The sequence below is a fragment of the Lutzomyia longipalpis genome, chromosome 4, assembly GCF_024334085.1.
Source record: "Lutzomyia longipalpis isolate SR_M1_2022 chromosome 4, ASM2433408v1".
Classification (NCBI taxonomy): domain Eukaryota; kingdom Metazoa; phylum Arthropoda; class Insecta; order Diptera; family Psychodidae; genus Lutzomyia; species Lutzomyia longipalpis.
Window position 1 is genome coordinate 13,027,132 of NC_074710.1, and position 16,898 is coordinate 13,044,029.

General features: G+C 32.4%; 1 protein-coding gene across 2 annotated transcripts; it reads left to right on the forward strand.

Annotated features, from left to right (window-relative positions):
* Nucleotides 1-727: 727 nt before the first annotated feature.
* Nucleotides 728-9,306, forward strand: LOC129796439 (uncharacterized). 2 transcript variants are annotated; one of them, XM_055838356.1, is made up of 6 exons: nt 728-988; nt 4,307-4,420; nt 4,590-4,743; nt 7,425-7,567; nt 8,693-9,009; nt 9,101-9,306. In XM_055838356.1, exons 2-6 carry the CDS (start codon nt 4,399-4,401, stop codon nt 9,227-9,229), a joined length of 765 nt encoding a protein of 254 aa, XP_055694331.1. In that variant the 5' UTR covers nt 728-988; nt 4,307-4,398; the 3' UTR covers nt 9,230-9,306. The 2 variants fall into 2 exon arrangements, with proteins under 2 accessions (XP_055694331.1, XP_055694332.1); XM_055838357.1 differs by lacking the exons at nt 728-988; nt 4,307-4,420; nt 4,590-4,743 and having other exon boundaries at nt 7,505-7,571.
* The last annotated feature ends 7,592 nt before the right edge of the window (nt 9,307-16,898 follow it).

Genomic DNA, 16,898 nt, shown 5'->3' on the forward strand with positions numbered 1-16,898 from the left:
CCAATTATTTATGAATTTAATTGCTTTTCTAACTTACAAATGCATCAAATTCACGCAAAAGAGGCCAATGAAGACGTTCTGACTGAGAAAAGTTTTCTAAAAGTAAGACAATAAGTAACGTGATACAAAGAGCTCATGTTTCAATGTTCACATTAACGCGAAAGGGTTAAACATACGGATATTGAAACATTCGATTTATTTTCATCATGGCATTTAGTTTATCGATGCTCTCAGGGGACATTTACCATTCAAAATGCCTTCTTTGGCTTTTTCTACGAAAACTTAACATTGTTCCAGCTTAAATAAAATGAATAACCTCCTTTTATTTGTTCATAATAAATTACGTTTCAAAATTCTTTTCTTTAAAAAAAATCAGGACAAAAAATAATTCTTTAGCTGTCTTATAATCATAAATATTATTATATTCCTTTCATTTTAAAGTAGATAAAGTATTTAAAAATTTTCATTCTAAATAAATTTAATATAAATTTATTGAAAATTACATTTTATTAACTAATTTAAATCTTTAATTAAACATTAAAAAAAATTAGTTTGTTTCACTTTTCATTTTGTGGGGTGATTGCCAACCTCTAAATCCACAATCCCTCACCCCCCATTTCCATTCAGTTTGCCAACTCGGGGGGATGGGAGTGTAAAGCGAAGAGTGGTAGTTGGAGTGGCGACAGCAAGCGGCCAGATAGAGCGTGTAGAATATCTCTGGCAAAATGCTACGGACTCGAGTCAGTCATCTGCGGAACGCCGCGTGGAACGGGCGGGAAAATTGAAAAGCAGCGCAGTGTGTGAAAAGTTATTTTGTGGTCGTATTTAAAATTACGCAAATTCAACGGAATTATTGTGTTTTATGTTAAGGAGGATTTTTTTGTGAAGGAAAATCTCTGTGAGGTTGTGAAGTATAGGTGGAGAAAAAAGAAGAAAATTAATGCATAAATTGTAATTTTCCGTGTAATTTGCTGCTTGACTTAATAAGGTGAGCTTAAGAAAAAAAAGAGAAGAAAATAAATTTTCAGCCGAGCAGTTTAATGAAAAGAAAGATTTTTTGTATAACAAACAATTCTATTGAGTCACACAGAGGGAAGATCCTTTTCATCTCTTAGGGACTTTCTTATAAAAGTCGGTTTTTTCTTCTGCTGTGGTGCTAGTTTTCTTATATAGAACGACGTTCCCAGTTTTTTCTGCTTTCTCTCAACACTTGGGCTGTGAAAACCTCAGCGTGTGCCAGAAAATGAGCTTCCATGGATGGCAAATAGAATAAAAAGAAAATTCCACTTTCCACACTCCTTTGGATGGGATGTTCCCTCATTCATATTCATAGCGACGAAGTGGACTCATTCATGGTACGAAGCGAAACTAATAAAAATCCAACAAAGAAGTTGTTCTACTCCCGTGCACGTCCCAAGGAGGGAACTTAATTAATTTCAAATAATAATAAATTTGTTGGCAATAAGTGGATACGATGATGCTCCTCAATACTATTTTTTTATATAGATGAATTGTTTAGCATCCACTTCTGAAGCGCATCCCTCCTGTTGCAAAGTCCACAGCAGGGGGTGAAAGTTGTGTGAGCTATATAATACAGAGGCTGCATCCCGACGCTAGAGTGGTTTTCCAACCCGTCAACAATGTTTGAGGGAAATTCTTCGTTTTTTGCTGCTGTTGCTGCTCCCTCCAGCCACCCACTTTGTAACGTTGCTCTTACCAATGAATTTTTAAACGAACTTAATTCCAAAGTACTCCGTTAGCTGGGTACACCTCCCTTTGGCTTCACCAATGTGGCTTTCCACCACAGAGCCCACCCTCAATGTTGCTATAAAACCACATCGTGCCACTTGCAGGAATATTGGCGGCAATTGGTGGGCGGATGGAGTGGTTAAAAGGCAAACACTCTCCCAATGTAGGGGGGTTGTGAAACATCAACTCCGCACCCCGAGTCAGTGTGTATGCGGGGGAGGGGGAATGTTTAAAAAGTGCATGTTGAGCGCGAACATAAATATTCAAAGTTGAACTATCCACCATACCCCATACTTCCACTATATATAACTCTTTTGCAGTTTGGCGGAAACGTCCAGCTTAATCATCGCGCAAAATAAACAATACAGTCATGTGGGGTTAGATGGAAAAATTCTTTAAGCTGAGGATATTGTAGATAGGACTTTATGTGATTTTTTAAAATATTTTTCCTAATTTTGATTCGTTGGTAGGAATTGCAAAATATCCCTAGCAAAAATATAAATCAAGTTAGGATACAAGATACATACCCAAAAAAAAACGGATAGTGCAACGTGCAGAATGAGAGAAAAATAATGTAAAATAAAAAGCAATTCTTAAATTTGGTATCATTTGAAAGCCTTTTACTTTGAAAACTTTTTACTCCCATAACTTACCACATTGAAAGTTTTATTGATTTTAAGTAATAGCGGATTGAAAAAAAGTCATAGGAGGTCGGAATTGGGCCATGTTTCCCTATCAAAAAATATTAGAGTTAGAGGACATTTATCTACCACTTGAATCAAAGTTTATTCAAATCGGTCAACTACAACGACTACAACCTTAGATATACCCAAAAATGTAATTATTAACGATAAATTTACTAAAATGGCTGCCACGATCGAACCGCTCGTCCGATTCTTAAAAATTAAACGGATTTAGAAAAGGAATTAAATTATCTTTCCAATAATAGCTTACTTGTAAAAATTGGTGCACTATCAGCTGAAATACACGGTGTTAAAGCTAAAATACGTTCACCAAAATGCCACACAAAAAATAACAGCTTAACAGATTTTGAAAAATTTATCAGATTTATAAAGGTGAGAGATTTAAAATCGGTTGACTACAGCTGGAGATAAAGCCACTTAAAATTAGCATTAAAAAATTTATAATATTTGCGATATTGCTAATTCGAAAAGTTTTAACGAGTGGTGTAAGTTGTGTCCATTTTAGGGAGGTTTTATCGTTAACTAGGTTAAAGCAGAGTCCACATAAAGTTCAATGTTTCGTGAACCTTTGCTATTTTTTTAGTGTTAATTAGCCATTTAGTGCTGTTTAGACAATTTGTGTGTTCTACGAAGATGTATTTGCGTCTAAATTATTTTTTCTAAGACCTCAAGAAATTTTTTCTTCCTTCACATTCAGTTTTAATACATTTTTCTTGCCTAATAAATGTAGGGGAGACCGGGGTTAAAAAAGTCACTTAAGGGTTTAGAAAAAGCTCAAAATTTCATATTTCCCAAACAGATAAAGCGAAATGTATAGCTCATTTCTTTACGAAATTTACTGCTCTATAACTCTTTCTCAGATCATTTTGTTCTATCTAATTAGGAAATATGATATTTTAAGCTTTTTCCAAACCCTTAAGTGACTTTATTAGCCCCGTCCTCCCCTACTGAAAATAACATATAATCCTTTTTCGTTCTAATTTGGTCCAAATATTTCCATTTTATCGTATTTCGTACGTTTGAAGTGCATAAAATTCATATGAAAGTGTTTATTTTTACATAAATCGAATGTTTTCGGTTAAAGGAAGACCTTTCGAACACAGTCTGCCCAAATTTCAAGAATTTTACTCGAGATTAGATTTTTTTTGCTAGTTTTTGAAATAAAATTCCGCTACGATTAAAAAAAAATCCTGGGAAAATCTGGGTTAAAGAATTTAAAGTTATTTCGTCAATCGTAAAGATTTATATAATTTTTAAAATTTATTTTTGATAATTTTCTCAAAATTACCCCGCATCGCGGTACATTGAGTAAGAGGCTACCGCTGGGTGAATTGCACTTTACCTTTTTTTTTTTACATCAAATGCATATTCCTCCACTCAACGTGTTTATAATATACTTTTACTAATGGACAAGGGATGGACTGGACAGCATGATGCACCTCACTAAATGGGTTTCATTAACTCACCTCACAATTGGCATGATGAAGTAATTAAATATTTATTTTAAAATATTTTTTTTTCATCGAAGAGATGAAAAAGAGTTCATGAGAGTATTGGGAATTCAATATTTGGGTCAAAATCAGCCAATATTATAAAAACTTGATGGAAAATCCATATATTTGTTTACAATATGTAAATTATAATGACTTTTTCGATGTTTTTTATTTAACTCTCAAGGGGTTTTATCATCGTTATTTTAAATTATATCCACCTACACGTGTGGTGTACATTAGCATGAACAAGTTGTCCATCCTTTGGAAATGAGAGAAGAGCCACACTACAATTAAGCGTATGGTGCAAATGATCTCATCTGGAACAATTTGCTAATTAAATAATTTGTTTTATAATTCTAGATAAGAGTTCGGAACGCAACACTTGATGTGCATGTGCAATAGCAATTATACGAGTGAGGAATCATCGCTCTCTTAACTAAAAATTCCCCCAAATGGAACTTTTACTTTTAATAGGTGTGTACTAGCTACGTATATACATATATATGATGTGTGTGGGTGGGCGGGAGCGATCCAGCAATGAGAAGAAGAAGAAAGAAGTTGTGTGATCTCCTTGCCATTCATCGGCACGAATGAATTGGGAAAGGAATTGAATTAAAAAAGTTTCCTCGTCACATTCTTGCAGTGTTCTTCTTAATTTTTTCACCCACACCCCGTGCTAATGGGGAAGATTGTGGTCAAGATGAGCTTGTGCAGTGTGCGAGACCCCTTCAAGTACTCTCAGCCACATCTGAATTATCTTTTGTGTCAACCAAAGAGGAATTGGATAAACTTTGCCCGTAAGTACCATGAAAATTACCTATTAATTTGCCAATTTTCCACAATTTTCTCATTCTTATTCCAAATTATCGTAATTTTCTCTTGAGAATTATTTGTACAGTAGAAGAATTTTTGTGAACAGTTTTTTTAAGGATAATTTTAACCCTGGGAGGATCAATGTTTCTAAATTCAAAACTGTAACCACAATTTTCTCTCAAAAATAAGAAGATTTTCGAAGTTTTCTTTCTATGAACTTGCGAAAATTGAATTTCCCTACACGTTGAAATTATCACCACATGTTTAAAATATTTTATTCCTTGACGAATTCCCCACGATGGGCAGCAAAGTCCTCCAAGAGTTAAAAGAATTGAGAGTTTTTTTCAATTATCAATATTCATAATATTAATTTTTGAAGTTATTGAGATTTTGATGAATTTATTTATATAAAGTTTCCTTTAATTTTTATCAAATCTTTTTTTATAAATCTTTTAACCCTTTCGCGTCCGCATAAAACCTGTTGTAATGGGCGATCTCTTTATTTCGATATTTATTCTGCGAATCCTCTCAAAGAATATTTCGGAGTTAAAGCGTCTTTTTTTGCCTCTTCAATGAAATTTTAACGTACATATTTCAAAGTTGAAAAAATATTTAAGTTTTTTATAATATTAAGTCAGCTGATGACCCAATTGACGCAAAAGGTTTAAAAGGGGTGAAAGAAATGAGAAATCATCGAAATCAGGGTATATAAATGAGACAGTTTAAATGCAACGTTTAATTCAAATTGTCAGATTTTTGTCTTTTGTTTGAGAAATTCTAACGTTTGACATTTCCTTTCAAGCATTTGATGATTTTTTCGAATATTTGACATTTCTTTTCGATCATTTGATATTCATTTTCTAATGTTTAACGAGTAATATAATATTTAACGATTAATCTAACAAACATTTAACTTTTATTCTAACGTAGATGTTCCAACGTTTGACGTTTATTTAAACGTTTAATATTTTAAATTCAAACTTTTCTCGTTTCTTTTTTAACGTATTTTTAACAAAAAGATCATTTCGACGCGCCCGAAGATTATGAACCATACTCCTGTGTTAAAAGATAGGAATATGGTTCATAATCTTCGGGCACGTCGATTTGAATTACCTTAAAGTTTTCTTTGTAAAGCTTTCAATATTCCTCTCTATATAAAACGTAGAAAAGTCTCAAAATAATTTTCTTTTGAAACAAAAAATAAAATAGAAAAGTACGTAATGCGAAGCAATACTGTATAATAAATTATGAATTGAAAATTGAATGAATAATGTCGTTCAAACTATATATGCTATAAGCTACATATTTATAGTTCCCCAAAACATTGTATGTATGTATGTATATTATGTATGATGGAAACAGGAAAATTAGTGCAAAAACAAGATTTTCAATGTGCAACCTGTGGTCGTGTTGTACATCCAGCATGAATGACATCATTCATCTGAACACCTCTTCGTGTAATTTGCGGTTGACACAACGAGATTTTCGCATTAAATTGTATCTCTTCATCCTCAGATGCGCAACAGGCATCAAATTATTTTCTTTTTTGAAGGAAAATTCATCTCATTTACCGCGGTATGTTCTGCACAGTGAAAATAGAATGAGAATTTTTTTTTATTTAATCATTAAACATGAATTTCCTCTTCATTAAAAATTTCTTTTCTGCATATTTGCTCTCAAAAATCCATCATAAATTTCTTATTTGATCGAGGAATGAATGGGGGATCAAAAACTGAACAGTTTTTGGCAAACTCCAAAAGCCATTCACGAAAATTATATAGAAAAAAATGTGAGAGCAAAAAAAGGAGGAAGATGGTGGTGTGGGGGAGGGATTTGAAGAAAATGGGGAAAAGAAGTGGAAAATGAGTTGAATGACGAGAGGAAAACCACATCATTCAATTCCGTAGTGTAGCAGCAAGCAAAATTTAGGAGGGTGAATTGGATGACATTTGAATGAAAATAAATCACATTTATCCACTCAATTTATTATATGAACTCCTGCGTGTACTGTCTCACTGTGTCTCTTCACCCATCCTCCATGTGCCTAAAGACAGCTTTCAATCCCCAAAGATTGCCCACAATCATTTGCCCCCATCGAGGAGTCACACAAAATAAGCATCAACGACTCTCGATGCGAGCTTTTTCACGACATAATTTTCTGTCGCATTGAGACTTTTGGAAAAAGAAGTAAAAGGGAGCTTTTCATCTTCTTCGTTAATCCTCATTTTGAGTTCATATTTTATGTGGCTTGTTATGCTTTATGTTTAAGTAAAGAAAAATCTTTTTCATACCTTTTAAATGTTTTAGAATTCACTAATTAGGTAATGTTTTGATAAAAGTTGAAGAAGAAAAGCTCTCAAGTAAAATTTCTAAATTGCTCTCAAGCATTTTATTCAGAATCTCATTAATTTGTAGCTAAATGTAGACAAATTCATGCGATAAACTCCTCAACTAATCCCACAAAGTGCTACATATTGTACGTAATTCAACACCCAAAAAAACTATATAATTTACAGGAGTTTTAAATGAGAGAATAATAAATAAATTAAACGAAGAGATTTTGCTATATAAGATGTAATTTCACGTGAAATAAATATTAATTTAACGCACTGACTTCATAACTCTTTCCGTCTGTTGCTATTCTCCCCCCCGCACACCCGTTTAGGGACCTCCACGCAGGACTACACTGTATTAGGAGTTACACAAGGCGCTGCATGAGCATTTATCAGCGGGATCATTTCAATAAATTGTACCACGGAACCAGCCAAGTGATACATGAATTATGTGAGGAAGGACCTAATCAGGAAGGCACGTAGGTATTTTAGTATATAAAACTCACATGGAAGAAAAAAAACGAAGCAATAAGGACATGAATCTGGATTTTCCCATGATTTACGGATGCATGGGGCAAGTTAAAGCAACTAAATTATATTTATCTTAAGAGATTTTTATTCGGTGTTTCATTAAAAAAAAATACATTTAGAATTTATTGGATGTGACCAGACGTATCCACTGCAATTTCATATTAATTTAAGAGATTTCTGAAGACAAGGATCTATTGCACTTTATTTTGTAACAGACGCAAAGTATTAACTACTTACAAAATAAGGCCATTAGGTTAAAAAATATTTAATGAGTCTTGGCAAATATTTAAGAACTCCCTTCAAAAGAGTTTTTAATGGAAATGAAAAGAATTATTAAAATTACTAAATTATTAATTTTTTATTAATAAAATAGCGAAGAAGTTTTATCCTTTTAAGGAAATTTTGTAAAAACGGATTTTCAGTTAGGTAATAATTTGTTTTCAATTAGGAATTATTCTTACATTCTTACAATTTGGTTAACTTTTCTTTAATCAAAGCCAACGTTTTGTAGGCCCTGAGAAATGACTGAGTCCGAAATATCGGCTTTGAATAAAAACTACTTAATCAAAAAGGTGAAATTTACAGCCAGACAATCTTAAGATTTCTGAAGAAAAACTTAAATTTTCCTAAGAAAAATTACGATTTTCTAAAGTTTTATTTAAGCGAATCTCAAGATTACTTAAGTCCGGTTGAATCGGGCTAAATGCATAGTTTTCGAGGACTTTTTCGGGCATCGAAATTAGCAAAAATCACCAAAAATATGCATTAACTCCATTCGGTCTGACTTAAGAAATTTTAAGCTTCGTTTAAGAAAATCTTAACGTTTGCTCAAGAAAGCTAAGAAAACTTAAAAAATTAAGAAGAAAACTTTAAAAAGAATATAAAGAAAACTTAATAAGTCTTGTCTGACTAGTGAATTTAACCCTGTAAGTGTGCGACGTAAAATCCTATTTTTTTATTCAAAATTTTCTTAAAATATTCACTATCGTCTGCCTCATATTGTCCTATTTTAGATTAACTAAAATGTAACTTATTTATTTTATTTTTATTTTTTCATTCCTTAATACAGATTTTCTGCGGCATGCTCCGTGCATGAGGCACGTGAAGAAACAGTATGAAATATGCTCAAGCACATATCAGACGACCATGTCACGGATAGGACAGATCGTCCCGGAGCCGAGTGAGGCAACAGAAACGTCTGGCCATGCGGATGGCCACAACCTGACGAGGGTGCACTTCTACGAGATGGAACGAATTAAAACTGTCTGTTGCGCCTTCAAGGACTACATTGACTGCTCGGAAAATGTGGTACGACTGGCGTGTGGTGAGGAGACGGCCAACTACACAAGGAGATTCCTCGATAAAATGTCCAGTTCACTCATGACGGTGAGTTTCCGCGATGACTTTCCCCTTTGCTCTAAATCCAAAAAAAAAATCAAAATTAACTCAAATTGTAATTCACCTGCATTATCGGCAGATGCACTGCGAGGATTACGGACCAGAATCCAATAAATGTACCAACAGTGATGGACTAAATCGCAGCACATCAATCACCCTCTCACCACTCATTTCACTTTTGTGTGCCATTGTGATACTTCATTATTGATTGTTCCAGCAATATTACTTTAATTAATATGTATGTTATATACTCTGTGGTCATCCTCAAATACAACACTGTGTTTTTATGTCTTTTTTTTCTCTCTGTACTTGGGCTATTTTTATGCGATAGTGCACCCAACTGTTGCCAAAATTTGTTTTCAGGGAAAAGCAATTGATGAGCAACATTGCGGATTGGCCAAATTGGTAAGTTCAGTACCGAGTGTGACGATAAATTAGAATATACAATAAAAATCACAGCTAAAAAACACTGAAAAATTGCCAAATTTTACTTTATTTTAATACAAAATTTTTAAAGCCAAAAGATAGATATTAAAAAAAACATAAAATTCAAAATCAAACTATTGCAAAGAAAATTATTTGTTTTTCATTATTTCTTAATAAGATTTCGAAAAAAATGTTAACAAATACGACAAGAAGTAAACTATCGAGACCATCTCTCTATGATAAAAATGTTTAAAATACTAATTCAAATACAGACCTACTTTGAAAATAAAAATGGCTTGTATTTGGGTTTATCAATGGAAAAAATTCACTGTTCAGACGGGCTTAAAACTTTAAGTCGGTCTTAAGGTTTTAAATGAGTTTTTTTTTAAGTCGGTCTTAAAATTGTTAAGTCAAAAAGAAAGAACTTGATTTCAATTTCGAATTCAAAGAACTAGAATTTGGTTTAAAAACAAATATCAATTTGTAATTAAATAGAGAGCAAGAAATTTATAAAAGTTAAGTTAAGGTCTTCAGTAATAATATTTTTTGGTGTAATTATCACATCTGAAATCATTTCAAAGCTAACACCAAAAATTTCACTTGAAAACTTCCTTTTTTTTTATTTAAAACATATTCGAGCATAACTGATGCGACAATTGTATGCCGCTCAATTTGTAATTATCATTTTAAATCATTACTTTCCATCAATATATTGTACATATGCATGTACATAGCATACAAATAATAATTAAATATTATTGTAAAATGTGGTGGGAAAAATTGCAATTTATGAACAAGAGGGGCACTGTAATTAAAATGTTGGGTAGGTAAGTAAAAATATATAATTTCAAAAATTGAAAATTCAATACAATTAGCGATTGTGTAAACATACAAAACTCATAAAAGTCATTATGAGGACACAAATGAAAATGATAATAAGCTTTCTCTCACACGGAATGCATCCCTGGTATAAATTCAATAACATTCCATTGTATTGTAAGAGATTACTAAAATATTCATTTATGTGTTGTTATGCAGAAATTATTCGTTTTTGATGGGTCCAGTCTACCATTGGGAAAGCACAATATTGTCACTATTATATACACAATAAAATGGAGCAGTTTTGGGGATGAAACGTGCAAAATTGCACACACCATAATGATGAGGTTCACAAATGAATATGCATACCGGAAGGACGCTGGAATGTAACCCCCCAGGATCATTTTCCCAATTTTCATTCCAAAAAATGCAATAATAGTCATCCGTTGATGATATGCGAAATCACTTTTTTTCGAATAATAAACTCCCACATTTTTTTTTCTCATCTATTCATCCCCTTGGTGATCCCCAGGGGTGATCTGGAATGCAAATTTAATTTTATTCACGGTGGGTCAAAAAATCTGTCAAGGTTAATTTTTTTTATTCACCTAGATTTAAAAAAAAAATGTGAATAAAGTAGAAGTAAAAGTAAATTTTTCAGTGTTTTACCTTTATTCACACGCAGAAAGATTTATTATTGACATGCATTCGGGGGGATGGGGGAATATTTCAATTTCGTGACTTCCGTTGCTTATCCATTTGAGATGAAAATTCATATTCTCTCAATGCAAAAAGTTTCATAAGATTGCTCCCATTTTTATCAGAGATAAGCTTATGAGTGATTTTTATTTATTTCATATTTTATTTATATTTATTTTTAATCTCAAAGGGTTTTCTTTCTATAAGGAATTTAAATTTTTTTAAAATCATTTTTGAATTTTTTGAAATTTTCACAAAATCTTACTTTTAAATTATCTAAAAATGTAAATTCTTAACCAAAATTCTAGAAATTCTGCGTATTATTTCTAAAGTTTTTATTTTTAATAGAACTCTGAACAGAACCAATTCTATTTTTATGAAAATAATACTTTCTAATGCCATTCCTGTCCATAAAAAAGAAAATTTTTCGAATTTAATAAATACTAATCTAATTACTAAGCTAAGCTAATTGGTTTTAAATAGCTTTCACAGTTAAAAGGAAAAAGTTTCATTTATAAAACTCCACTACTCTAACGACTTTGTGCGAAATTTTGCTAAATCAGTAACTTTTTTTCACTGAAACTGCTAAACTTTCGTTTTGGTTTAAAACATGAGTTTTGTAAAATTAAATCATCTTATATAAATTTTCTTTTAAGATATTGACAATTTAATGGTTTAATATAGTCTTCCATTTATTGAATGCGAGCTACCGAGATGAATTTCCTCTCTTCCGTCTACCAGGCACCTTAACGTACCTGACTCATTGAAGCTGCTAGCATAGAGGTGAAATGTTTCGAAAAATCTTTCTTTAAAAATCTGCAAAAGTTCACAGAAAGAAATTTTAATTTTATTATACTTTCTCTTTTTAGTTAATATTAATAAATTTTTAATGATTTTTTGAATGGTTGGAAAGGTGGATTTTCGATTTATCAAGACGAGCTCTTAACCAATTTATGGGTTTTATATTAAAGGAGTTTATCCCCTTTTGTATGGGAAAAATTTATCGGTACTCAGTTGATCAATAGCAAATTATCAAAAAAAAAAAATAAGAATGCGCCAAAAAGACTTCTTATTTCCACCATAGGGATCATCTGGAAAAAGTCGTCAAAAAGATTTTCCCTAAAATTCAAACAATGACGTCATCTCTTTGTATTTTGTCTATTCCAATTTCCCATCGTATTTGGCCAGTTTTCCACGTATTTCACCTAATAAATTGACATAGATAAAATTGACGAATAAAAAAAATTACTAACTTTTCCTTTGTAGACTAATTTACTGAGAGAAGTTCAATGAAATCGACACAATTGCGGACTTATAGCCATTGTAATCAATATTTATAAATGTTGTGTTCATTGTGGATATAGTTGGTGAATTGGAACAAAAAACTTGTTGGGAATTATACCAATTGAAAATTTGTGCCAAAGTTCACCCTTCGTACATGCAAAAGTTAATTTTTCTGCACATTTTACGACACTTTTCCCTCCCTGAAAAATAGTCCATTTTGGGGAGGAAGGGGTGATGCAGACCTATGTGTGTATTGGAAAAAAAAATAAGGAGAGGAGAGTTGGCACACGATGAAACAGATGAAACTATCCATGGAACCAGCGCGTATTTGAAATGGTAATATTTCAATTTGTTCGCTAACAAGCTGGAGCTTTAGTTTAATTTAATTAAACAACCCATTCCTCTACTTTTTTCCCACTTTTTTCCGCACCATTGAATTGAATGTTGGCCATATAGAGGCGAGGAACCACACCATGCACAAGCCTCGTTAGGAATAACTGGTGCACTCTGACCTCTGCTCATATGTTCTTTCTTCGCTCCATAGAGGAAATAAAAAATATATTCTTCTAAAACTTCTTCCCTTCTTCCATTTTCGGCACTTTATTGCAATTTTCTTATACTTACTTACCAAGGAGAATGCAGCAGAAGGGCGCAAATTCATTTAAGTATGGGTATATAGCACACCCAACATACCACTTTGGCGGGAAAATTAGCTAAACTAAAGGAAGGAAAACTATATATTGGAGCGTTGAGTGTGAGAAAAATTATTTTATTATGAATTATGCAATTTTCGCACCACAAAATTACACACAACTTACCCATGAATTGCATTTTAAATTCAAAGAATGAAAGAACAAACTTTGCCTTTTCACACGGCCACAAGTCGCTATATTTTCGAGGAAATACACACACACAGAATTTCGCAGCGCGGATGTTTGCATGAAATTTGAATTATGATTTTACCGGGAAGCTGAATTGAGAAAAAAAATAAATGGAAAATGGTGTGAAAAACTTTCATTGCGAAGGAGTTTCTTCGACGCAGCGCAAATTGAGATTGAAAAATTTGGTTAACGATTTTCGCATTGTTAAAAGCTTAAGAATATTTAGAAGACAAATAAGAATTTTATTTTTTCACACATTGTTAAAAAAGTTGATATTTTACACACAAATAAAAAAGCGTTTAGCTTTTTTCGTAACGTTTTATACTCTTTTTCAAACCTTTGACATTTTTTAAAAAATTGTTTGACGTATTTTTTTCTGTCTCTTTTGCTAATCGTTTGATATTTCATTAGAAAGATTTTTTTTTCTAATTTTTTGTCGGTCTCTTTTTCACATTTAACGTTCCTTTTACACGGTTTGTAAAATTCTTCTGTTATTTAAAGCTTTATTCTAAGATTTTGGAGTTTCTTTTTTTACGGTTTCAGATCTTTTCTACCGATTGACGCTTCTTTTAACGTTATTTGACATTCCTTTACTAACGGTTTACTAACTTTTTAAAAATTAAACTTTCTTCTTTTTTTAATTTAAGAATTATTTGATGTTAAGATTTTTAACGTTAAGCGTCCCTTTTCTATTACTTTAAGCTATTTTTTTAAATGTTTGACAGTCGCACATGCCTGATGTTTTTTTCGAACGTTTGACGTTCTTGACAAACATTAATTTCAAAATGTTTCACTTTGAATACTTTTATATTTATTTTTAAAAATTAAATATTTCTATAATATCTGACGTTACGTATTTAACGTTAAACATTTCTTTTCTATCGTTTGACATTTATTTAGCACTTTGACGTATATATTTTTTTATATTTGACGATTCATTTTTAATACTTCATGTCGTTTTCTACCGTTTGACTTTCTCTTTCTAACGATTTAAGTTTCTTCTCTAATGTTAATCATTTCTATTCAAAAATTTAACATTTCTTAAAGGTTTAAAATTGATTTTTAAATTCTCTTGTGTGATTTTAAACATGAAAATTCATTTAAACTCTAAAAATATTTTTTTTTAAATGGGCTAAGTTGTTAGAACGAGTCTTTTATAAACACCCCAAACATCCTCAATAGCTGTGCCTCCCGTGTGAATGATAAAGGAAGAGAAATTTTGCTCGATTTTTTGCTAAATCACGCGATTTCCGAGAGAATCAAACAACTGCGTATGTGGGGGATGAATGGGGGAATAGAGTGAATTGGTTGACGGGTGAAAATTGCTCTTAAATTTGGTGTTTATACAATTTTTCATGTCAACGCATAAAATGCAAACACCCAATAAAAGTTTCCCTCCATCCGTTGAGTCTCCACGCAAATCGCGAAGTAGTGGGTGTGCGCGCCATCCTTCTCTTACTGCGCCAATATAATTTTATTGATATAAAAAATATTATTTATCAATCGAAGGATATTTCTGCAATTGTTCCACACTTTAAATTTTTATTTCAATTTAAAAGACAGTAAAGTTTTATTAGTTTTTCCTGTTTTAGCTTCTTTTTTTTTTCTATTATTGGCCACTAAATGAATTGGCTGAATTGGGAAGCACGATGGCTTGTCCTGAGAAGTGTACGTACATATTATGGACTACATATTGGGCACAAGTCGAGGTACTTGGCACATTGTAGCCAAAAATTCCTTTGCATGAAATTGTTTCGCATTGCAGAAAAGCGACATATCCGGTAAAAGTAGCCGGAAAAGTGGTTGAGAAAAATTTGCATTTCATTCGAAATTAAATTTACGAATAACCACCGCACAGAAATGCAACGCTTTTCACCACCTATCTACCCCACCCCTCGCACCTATCCAAAAATGAATTTGAAAACTTCTATGTGAGAGATCTAATGAATGAAAAGGCTTTAGATTGAGTCGCAAACGAAGGGGAAAATGGATGGTTCTTTTTCGGAGGCAGAAGACGAATTGTATTGAAGAGGATGAAGCCAATCGCCGGCATATCGATTTGTTCAATTTTCTATGTCTCTCCTGCCGTTGACGGACAAGAAACTTTCCGCCATACCCCACCCCCTCCAATAATGGCAACATCCTGAAACCTCCCACATAGACAGATCAATTTCCATTTTCTGATTGACAAAATCCCAACGACTTTTTGGCCATCTCCGATAAGATTTCACCATCAGGAATTGACATCAATTCTTCGCAGTATGTTAGAATGCATTTTATCAACCAACACAACAATAGCGAGGTAGTGAACTGGAAAAGTTGCACAAAACTTTTCATTTCCACCCCCCAAAGAGGATGAAGAAAAAAAATGGATGAAACGTTAATTGAAAGCGGAACGTTCAATTATTGCAAATTAAACTTCTGTTCTCAACGAAGAATACGTGTTAACACAATGCTAATCCTTTTGTGAGGAAATTATCTTGAATTAACCCATATTTTGTCCATTGAAACTTATTTAGTACGATAGGAAAACTGAAATGATTTATTCTTAGAAAAGTTCTATATAGTAGATTCATTTAAATGTAGAGTTTTAGAACTTTTTAAGCAAAATTTAAAGAATCTTGTTTCAGAATTGATTTTCATAGATATAAGTTTGAAATGAGATATCATGAAAATTTCAAAAAGAATTTGGGTATATCTCGGTTGTCTAATTAGTTTTAATAATTTTTATTTTAGCAAACTCAAAATCAGAATTTTTAAACCCAGATACACCCAAAAAATTTCGCAAAGTTTTATTCCAAAATTGTCTTCATTTCGTCTTTCAAAATTATTGAAAATTTGCATAAAAAGTTTTCAAGTTTTTCTTTCAATAGAATCCATTTGACCTATGCAAATAAAAATATTTTATACATTTTTTAAAGATTTCAAAGAAAATTTAGTTAGCGTACTAAAAATACGTACTATATTGGCTACTCTAAGTTAAAGGAGTTTATTCATTTCTGTACCTATAAAAAAAAGTGTCTTATTTCAGAAAATATTCGCGATACACGTTATCTTTGCAGAAAATAATTAAAAATCATTTAAAAACCCGCTAAAAATATTTTTGTTACAGTAGAAGTCCACATCAACGAACAATCTGATGTACTACTCTCGCGTATTAGAAAATAATGCGCGAGAGTAGTAACATCCAATTGTTCGTTGATGTTGACTTCTACTGTACTTACTTACATAAATTATTTGGGAACAATTCACAAAAATCTGCCCAAAAATTTAAACATTGACGTCAGTGTTAATTTTGTTCGTTTCTTATCTATTAGATTATTAACCTGCTGGCCGCCAAGACCTTGGAGCTTCCTTAGAGCGCCAAGGTGGGGTCGTTGAACGACCCCAAGAAGGAAGTCGATTTTCTCATAAACTATAAAACCGGGAACTGTCGGGTCACTACCTTTAGACTCCTTATATAGTCCTCTTGCCCCTTGCATCACAAATTCGCCACCCGGAAACACGCAGAAGAAGATATTAGGGCAAAACATTTTTCACTCATTTTTCACACTTTCTTCGTGAGAAATTTGCCACGAAGTTGACCGCAACTGCTATTTTTTTTCACTACTTCCCCACATTCCCCTCACTTCCCACACCGTGATAAATGGCAATATTTCTCGAATATTCTTTATTGTTTTGCACATTTATATGCTTCTAATCATGTTTTATGTTGTTTATGTTACTTATTCGCGATAATTCTGACACTGAGATGGTAAAGTGAGAAAG